Below are 9,455 nucleotides of genomic sequence, written 5' to 3'. Positions count from 1 at the left end.
TCACTAGATCGTGTTTTCCCACTGAGCGCCCGTCGATAGCAGCGTGAAAGGCAGAGATAGCTGCAACATAAACCTTAAGAGTGGAGGGCATACTGCCGCCGTCCATTTGTTGTTGCAAAAAATTCAGAATGTCAGACACGGGGCAGTTCTCCGGGTCCCGACCATTCGATTCACACCATCTCTCAAACACTGCCCATTTACAGGCGTACAGGCGTCTCGTAGAAGGGGCTCGCGCCTCCGTAATCGTGTCCATCACGCGGCGAGACAACGAGCCCGGGTTTACCGGTTCCCGCACACCATCCACACCTGAAGTTTCCACCATTCGGGGTTGGGGTGCCATACCGAGCCGTCTGCCTGAGACAGGAGATCCCGTTTTAGCGGGATCGGCCATGGGGGAGCCGTTAGTATTTCCAACAGATCGAGAAACCAAGGCCTGTTCGGCCAGTACGGAGTGACTAATAACACTGACGCCTTCTCCGCTATGATTTTGTGCAGCACTTGTGACAAAATCTTCAGCGGGGGAACGCATACAGATGGGCATTCGGCCACGGCATCGTGAGTGCGTCCCCGCCTAGGGGAGAGCATGACAGAGAGAAGAACAGAGGGCAATGCGTGTTCTCTTCTGTCACGAACAAGTCTATCTCCGCTCTCCCGAACCGTTCCCAGATCAGCCCCACTGTCCCGGGGTTTAGTCTCCATTCTCCGTGAGGAATCCCGTCCCTCGATAGCATATCCGCGCCGCTGTTCAGGCAGAACATGCGCTGCTCGAATGGAGAGCAGATGGTGATCGGCCCACAGCAAAAGGCATGCTGCCTGTCTGTAAAGGGCTCTTGAGTGTACTCCGCCCTGGCGGTTTATGTATGATACCACCGACATGTTGTCCGTGCGAATCAACACGTGATGCCCCCAGACTTGCGTGAGGAAACTCTGAAGAGCCAAAAAGACTGCTCTCAGCTCGAGGCGATTTATGTGCCATGTTTTCTCCGACTCTGTCCAGTAGTCCGATGCCGGTACGCCGTCGCAGTGAGCTCCCCAGCCCGTCGTTGACGCGTCCGTCGTGACCAGACCCATCTGGGCGCCGCTTTGGTACAGGTCGGGGTTCCGCCATGGTTTCAGCGCATTCAAGCACCTGCGAGTGACCACAACGCGGGCACGGCCCGTTTTCCACGCCCTTCTCGGTACTTGTGTTTTTAGCCATATCTGGAGGGGGCGCATATAAAGCAGACCGAGGTGACACACCGTCGCAGCCACCGCCATCCATCCCAAGAGCCTCTGATATTCCTTCAGTGCTATGGGACGGCCCAGCCTGAATGTATTCAGAGCGGGCATTAAATCTCGTATGCGCTCCTGACTCAGACGCGCTCTCATCGAGATCGAGTCCAACTGCACCCCAAGGTACACGATTGATTGGCTCGGGCGTAACACGCTTTTTTGTTTGTTTTTTTGCGTCCTTCAGGTCCACCGAAATAAACCAATCTCCGGGTCGAATCTGCGCGAGTATCAGCTTTAGTGTTGTCATTTTGAAAGCTCGTTTGTATAATGCACGGTTGATGGGTCTCAGGTCTAAGATTGGACGGAGACCACCATCTTTCTTTGGAACGACAAAGTACCGGCTGTAAAACCCGCTCTCTCTCTCGCTCGGCGGGACCACTTCTATCGCGCGTTTCGCGAGGAAATGGAGAATTTCTTGCCTCAGAAAATGCACGGTTGTTGGGTCTCAGGTCTAAGATTGGACGGAGACCACCATCTTTCTTTGGAACGACAAAGTACCGGCTGTAAAACCCGCTCTCTCTCTCGCTCGGCGGGACCACTTCTATCGCGCGTTTCGCGAGGAAATTGAGAATTTCTTGCCTCAGCACCGGCTCGTTGTGTGCCGTAACTGTCGACATGACCACGCCATTGAACTGGGGTGGTCTGTGTCGAAACTGAAGCGTGTAGCCATTCTCTATTACGTTCCGCAACCAATCCGAAATGCCCGGAATGGACCGCCATGCGCTTGCAAAAAGACACAGAGGGCGGAGTGCCTCGCCCTCTGAATTCTGGGCAACGCCGCTGTATACCAGGGTCATGTTCAGAAAGCTCACGGGACGAGTGGGAGCGCTGTATGTTAGCGAGGGTCAGCCACAGATGCCGGTGGAGCACCACCATGTAGCCCATGCTCCGTCCGATCGGCTGGGCCGTCTTCTTTGTGGCTTTAAGTGCAAAATCCGTCGCTGCGCGTAGATCCTTAAACGCCTCGGGATTCGCCTCACCCTTGTCCAGGGATTTCAGGAGCTGTGCCTGAAAAACTTGGAGCACTGCCATCGTGTGCACCGCCGAGATCGCCTCTCCCGAGGCGGCTTACGCTTTGTCCGCAGCGTGTGCGGTCAGATGGCAGGGCCTTGAAGGCAGCGTAGCACCCGCCTTCAGGGAGGCAAAGGAGGGGCAGAGGTGTGCGGCGATGGATTCCTCGACGGGCGGAATGCGCGTATATCCTCGGGCTTCCGCCCCGTCGACTCTAGTGAAGATCTCCGACCCACCAGCGTGAGTGCGAGCCGATTGGGGCGCAGCCCACGCCTTAGCGACCTCGTCGTGCAAGTCGGGGAGGAATGGGGCTCGCTTCCTGGGAGCGGCAGCTCGGCGGCCCGAGTGAAGGAACCACGAATCCAGCTTGCTCTTAGCTGGTTCGTCGGGGGATTCCCACTCTAGACCGAGATCGCTCACGGCCCTGGTGAGAATCCGGACGAGCTCATCCTGGAACGCGGCGTGTCCCTCCACTTCAGAGCGCTCCTCTGGAGTGCGGGCCCAGTCCTTCTCAGACGCCTCGTCAAGATCGTCGTCGTCCCCCGCCGCACCGAACGAGATAATCTCCGAAGCGCCAGAGGCGGGTTGAAGACTCTCTTCCGCAAAGCACACCGGAGAGCAGGGGGGTGAATTGTGCCTTTCTGCGCAGTCGCCTACGTGCGGCTGCCGTCCCACCAGCGGCTCACTGGCGGTGGTGGGACGTTGCCGAGAGAAATCACAGAGGGCAATGTTCCTCCAGGCCCTAAGCACATGCAATGAGAATTCCTCACAGTGCGGGCAGCCCGACCCGGTGAGTGCTGCCGCCGCATGGGTGAGACCCAGGCACCAGATGCAGAACTCGTGAGTGTCCGGGGCCTCGATGGGTCCCGAACACAGCGTGCAAATGTTGGACATGCTGGAACGCCGAGAGGGAAATCCGTCTTCCTGCGTCTTCTCCACAGCTGTCTTCGGTAGAATGCGTGAAAGAGGAAGATTCTGAACTTATGCCGCAAATACGGCGCATTATATAGTGGCAGGGGCCCCGCCCCTACTCGCCGTCTTGGCTGGCATTGGCCAGTGAGAGTTGCAACTTCACTGGCGTTGTGCAATAAGATTTCAGGTAGGTTAGGAAGGAAGGGAGTCCCCAAGGCGTTAACGCCATGTCGAGAGACCGTTCTCGAGAGGGAACAGCATTTATTTGAAATGGAATTTTTGTAACAAATGTCTTTACTGTCACTTTTGATCAAATGAATGCATCATTGCTGTATAAAAGTACTAATTTCTTTCATTTTTTTAAATCTTACCTCACATTTTTGAACAGTAGTGTATTTCACAACCTTCAATATATAGGCTATATTATACTTCTCCGGTGTCAGAAGTCACGAGGTTTTACCTGTCTGAACGCCTCTCCGTCGCCCTTGCCAGCCTGTTGAGCGATTAGGGCGATCTTTCGTGCTTTATCCGCCCGACGGTGAACCTTGATCAGACAGGACAGCAGACACACCAACAGCAGGAACGCCAGCAAGGACAGCAAGGAGATGATCGCCACATACAGCTGTGGCAGCTTATAGGCTGTTATGCGAGAAAAGAGGATCATGGGTACAGGAAATAGACCTCAGTGTGAAAGTTATTAAAGCCTGATCCAAACTCAATCAACAGTAGCTTTTCAAATTCTCTACTCACGCTCCACGTGAAGGTAGACGTCAGCTATGCGGAAGCCAGAAAAGTCCATCACTCGAAAGACACCCATGTCACGGACTTTGACCTTCTTCAGGTAGAACATGGATCCTTCCACAGATGCTCGACCCTCAAGAGCAGAGTCGACAGGTAACGTCATCTCCCCCTGGTCCATGATGAGTCGTTCCTTGTGGTCAGTGTCTGGGATGTAGACCATTTTGACTTTGGTATGGTCCACATGAAGCTTGATCTTCAAGGTTTCACCATAATTCAAGTGCTCAAAGATCTGGTGGTCTGTGATATGGGAAAAAAAAACGGTTATACACAGATTTTTTTTTTTGCCAATTGCTTGCATTATTTTGTAAAGCGTCCTTGGGTTCTTTGAAAGGCGCTATAAAAATAAAACATTATTATTATTATTATTATTATTATTATTATTGAATGTTGAATTAATGCACCAAATTCCTATGTACCTGCAAACAACCAACAGTAATACTAATGAATTATAATACTTGGCAGAATTGACAGATTATTATTTAGATTTTTAATAATATTAATAATAATACATAATAATATAATTTTGTTCTATTATTATGTAATATATAATAGTATATATACACAATTTAATAATATTATATATACACAATTTATAATTAATATCATATACAACTAATATATGAAAATATATTTAGAATATTATATATTATATACATGTTTATACACACACACACACAGACCAAATTCCTATGCACCAGCAAACAGCCAACAGTAATACTAATAAATTATAATACTTGACAGAATTATTCATATTAATATACTGTTAATAATATTATTAATAATTTTAATTATTAATATAATATAATATAATATATGTTTTTAGTTATTATTACTATTGGTAATAATAAGTATTTATTAAACACTGGCGTCTTTTTATTACCTATGTTGAAAACAAAAATAATTGCAATTCAAAGACTCATGGTTTATTCCTTCAATAACCAGCTTACTTTACTTTAATTGTAAGACTCAAGAAATATTAAGATTTAGAGACACTAGCATGTCAATACTGTATCACCACCTTTGCGCTAGTACTCAACATCTGTTTATTCAGCTTTGTTTTAGAGTTGATTTTAGATTTATCCTGCCAAAATGTCACATAAAATTGAGGTTTTCACTTTATATGATCATATGGTTTTTTTCAGTATAAGTGGATGGTTCTTGGTCAGAATAAGCTGCAATGTGGACCAAAATTAATACTGATAGTCTAAAGTCTGACTATGTGAGTCTACGTAGATCACGTGTCCTATTGTTTGATCCTCTATACTCTGTCTTTCCTTCGTTACTTCCTCTTCCACTTCCCTCTTTGTGCTTTTACACTATTTGAAGACTTTGACACATTAGTCATACTGAAACAGTCACCTCATATAATGTACTCAAAAACACCGATTTTTTTTTTACCTTTCACATTGAGGCATGCTCTCAATCGGACTTTTTCATCACTGTCCATGACAGTGTAACTGCCCTCATCGGCTCCTGTAACCAAATGGAGGTTGACCCTCTTCTCGCCCACGGTGAGGCGGTGCTCGTACTCTTGTGTGGGGATGCCGGTCTGGTTGAGAAGCAGCACAGGCGGTTCCTCTGTGGTCTGGTTAACTGGAGTATGAGCTCCAGGCCTGAACTCAAGGGTGTATGGACCAATCGAAGGGTTGATCGGGATATGATATGTGTCTCCATATTTCACCACAGTCTCTAGAGCACAGTCTAGGAGAAAAACAGATTAGAAATACATTAAAGCTAAGGTAGGCAGTTTCTACGCTACTACTGTCATCTAGCAGAATTATGAAATTAAACCTGTTTTCAAACAACCTCTGCTGACTGTGCTGCTGTTTTGACTACACACTGAGAAACAAAAGTATAATAATAATTTTGAATAATTCTGTGTGATCTTTCAATCGTGATTCCATTAAATAATTAAATAGATATGATAAATTTTTTCATTCACTTCTATTACATTTATTTGATAGAGAAATCTTTTATAATATTACAAATGTCTTTACTGTCACTTTTGATCAATTTAATGTGTCCTTGTTGAATAAAAGTTTTTTTTTTTATCTTACCTTGAACTTGAATGCTACTTTATCATGGTTTCCACAAAAATATAAAGCAGTAAAAACTGTTTTCAACATCAGATCGAGTTCTTTCAAACCCTGAATGAATTAATAATAATTAATTCCCTAAAATTAAGTAATCAAAGACATTACAACAGGAATAAATTATTTACAGTATATTAAAATAGAACACAGTTTTAAATTTCAGTAATATTTCACTGATCAAATAAATTCTTCCTTGGTGAGCCTAAGAGACTTCCTTCTAAAACATCAAACAATTTTCCAAACTCTGATAGTAGTGACCATAATATCCTGTCATCAGTCTATCATGAGATAATCAACTAAGTATTTATATAGTGGTATTGTAACTTATACCTCTAACAATAAGAATGATTCGTCTGACATCAGCCGGGGCTGCAGAATTCTTCACCACGTATGTGCCCTCATCCTCCTCGCCCACATCCTCCAGGATCAAATGGCTGATGTGAACGTTCAGTTTGGCTCTTGAGTCCAGAATTTTCCCGTCTCGCAGGAGAATCCGCTCTAACACCGGATCCACCCTCGGCTTGAACAACACCTCTGTTGTGTCTAAAGCCGGCACTGGAATATGAACGTCCTCTCCAAAGAAAGCAGTGCGGTGTTCATCTTTAGCTGCAGAGTGAGGAAAAAGACAGATCCTTTATGTGTGGGAAAAGTAAGCTAATATAATTCACTTATTGACTACAGAAAACTGAAAAACATACATTTGAAAAAATACAATATATACAATATATACAATATATATAAAATATAGACTAGCTGTACTTAGTAAGTTACTTTGTACACTTTTAAGAAAGTTTTAAAAAAGAAAAAAGAAAAAAAGAAGGTTCCTAAAAGATCCTTTCAGTGGACAGTTTTTAAAAGAATCTTTTTTTGTGTGTGTGAAGAACATTTTAAAAATCCAATATTTTTCCACTATAAAGAACCTTTTGTGAAATGGAAAGGTTCCATGGTTCTTAACAGAACCACAGATGCCAATAAAGATTCTTTATTTTAAAAAAATGTTTCTAATAATGTAAAAATTATTATTATAATTTAAGAAACGTTACCTTTAATGGTTGATGACCAAACTGTAAAAAACAATGAAATGGGTAAATACAAGTACAATAAAGGCAAACAAAACATTTCAAATCCAAATATCTAGGTGTTGTCTTCATTAATACAGGCTACAATACACATAAATACACTAAATTGAAGTAGAACAACACAAATCCCTGAGTGACTCTTATTGAAATTATTCCTTGAACCTCTTGAATTCACTGTGGTTGACAAAATGATGTGAGTTGAAAAGTATATTTATTATTATCTTTTCCAATCAGTGATGCAGCATTGGTTTAATTAATTTGGGATTTATAATATTAGATAATACCAACGTTAAGAAAAATCTGTAACAGTAAATGCTATTCAACATATGTGACCTTAAGTCTTAAGTCACTGGGGTATATTTGTAGCAATAGCCAAAAAAACATTGTATGGGTCAAAATTATCGATTTTTCTTTTATGCCAAAAATCATTAGGATATTAAGTAAAGATCATGTTCCATGAAAATATTTTGTAAATTTCTTACTGTAAATATATCAAAACTTAATTTTTGATTAGTAATATGCATTGCTAAGAACTTCATTTGGACAACTTTAAAGGCGATTTTCTCAATATTTTGATTTTTTTTTGCACCCTCAGATTCCAGATATTCAAATAGTTGTATCTCGGCCAAATATTGTCCTATCATAACAAACCATACATCAATGGAAAGCTTATGTATTATTTTTTTTAAATTGACCCTTATGACTGGTTTTGTGGTCCAGGGTCACATATACTGTTCAGAATGCCACTGGCAATGTGAGAATGTGTTTTTGCTCAAGTGACAGATCACATTTCTATTAGATCAAATTTAGCTTGTCTATATGACTGCTGCAAAATTGCAAAGGATTTGCCCTTATAGCTCTAACCAACTGAATCCCCTTTGGACTTTGGAATCAGCAGTTATGAAAGATAAAGAAGAATAACAATGAGACAAATCGCTCTCTTTTTATTTATATGTATATATACTCGAACACAAAGGAGCATTTCCTGCTTGGTCTGAATACACAGGCCCTAAAAATATATGCCTTTTTGCTGACAACAAAAATACACCTAAGAGTTAATAGTGAATGAGTTTTATCGGGTGAACGAGTGTGCAGGTTTTCCTTCTCTGCAGCACTAACAATATGAAAGGACTATTAGGAATGCTGCCATGTCAAACTGCCAACTGTGCACTTTAAGTCCAACATCTTATGATAAATTATGCTGCAAATGTTGCCCTTGTGAAATAAAGCAATTTAGGAAACTATGCAAATGAAAAGCTATGTCTGCTATTTGTTAAACCAACATTATAGAAATGTGTTTTTCAAACAGTTACCTGAGCACAGGAGGGTGCTAATGACTGCCACACATCTGATGCCCATTTTAGCTATGGATATCTGTGTGGAAAAAATGCAAGTGTGAACAGTAAAACACAACATGAACCATCAAAACTCCTATCTGGGAAGATATATGAACACTTAGTAACTAATATGACATAAAATACACCATTTTTTATTAATTTAAAGGGGTCATATGATGCGATTTCAAGTTTTCCTTTCTCTTTGGAGTGTTACAAGCTGATTGTGCATAGATAAGATCCCTGAAGTTGCGGCATAGAGGACCTACAATAATGTACAGTATTTGAAAAATAATGTGTTTTTTGAACATTAAAGCATGTCAACATATTCTGTTACACCAAATACACAATATAATGATCTTTAAAAAAGCATCATATGACCCCTTTAATAAATATGCTCAGTGAATTAGAATGATGGTCTGCATTTAAATTGAAATCAAATTTTATGAATTCATAGCCTACAAGACAAGACTTGAAAGAGTAAAATAGGATAGTTATCTAACTGAAAGCCTAATCCTGAATCATTAATGCCAAATGAATCCTCCCATGCACATGAAAAGAGACCAAATATTGACAGTCTGATCTACAGTGTCTCTACAGATACTGTAGATCTGATAAAGGGAGGTAATTGGATGTCTGTAATGGACACTAACCATAATGCCATGACATCCGGTTTCTGGCAGGACGGCTTGCCCAGACCATGCAGGCTGAAGGCAGCTGACCGTGCCATTTCTGCCAAAACCCCAAGAAATTCAGAGCTCAAATCTGTCTCTGTCCCTCCCTTTAAAAAGGTTTAAGCTTGACCTTTTACAGACATCTCAACTGACAGGTTGAGGCCAATATTTTTCGAATATAAAAGTGTTCACCAAAAACATCATTTCAGTAACTAGAAAGTTTATTTTTTGCTAACGCATTTATTGTGGCAAAATCCTTCAAGGGAGGGAGAGAGAAAG

General features: G+C 42.4%; 1 protein-coding gene across 1 annotated transcript in view; it reads right to left on the bottom strand.

The window, feature by feature from the left end:
* Window positions 1-9,455, bottom strand: part of LOC107752534 (uncharacterized) — a 20,635-nt gene that overhangs the window by 9,238 nt on the left and 1,942 nt on the right. The window contains exons 3-8 of the mRNA XM_016568535.1: window positions 8,482-8,542; window positions 7,133-7,153; window positions 6,420-6,695; window positions 5,395-5,697; window positions 3,946-4,233; window positions 3,656-3,834 (exon numbers count right to left, since the gene is read on the bottom strand). Of these exons, the coding sequence (XP_016424021.1) occupies window positions 3,656-3,834; window positions 3,946-4,233; window positions 5,395-5,697; window positions 6,420-6,695; window positions 7,133-7,153; window positions 8,482-8,542 (1,128 nt within the window). The remainder of the gene's footprint in view (window positions 1-3,655; window positions 3,835-3,945; window positions 4,234-5,394; window positions 5,698-6,419; window positions 6,696-7,132; window positions 7,154-8,481; window positions 8,543-9,455) is intronic.

This window comes from Sinocyclocheilus rhinocerous, unplaced genomic scaffold, assembly GCF_001515625.1.
Source record: "Sinocyclocheilus rhinocerous isolate Xijiao unplaced genomic scaffold, SAMN03320098_v1.1 scaffold1342, whole genome shotgun sequence".
NCBI lineage: Eukaryota > Metazoa > Chordata > Actinopteri > Cypriniformes > Cyprinidae > Sinocyclocheilus > Sinocyclocheilus rhinocerous.
The sequence above is the reverse complement of the archived record's forward strand: the minus strand, read 5'-3'. Positions and strand labels throughout refer to the sequence as shown.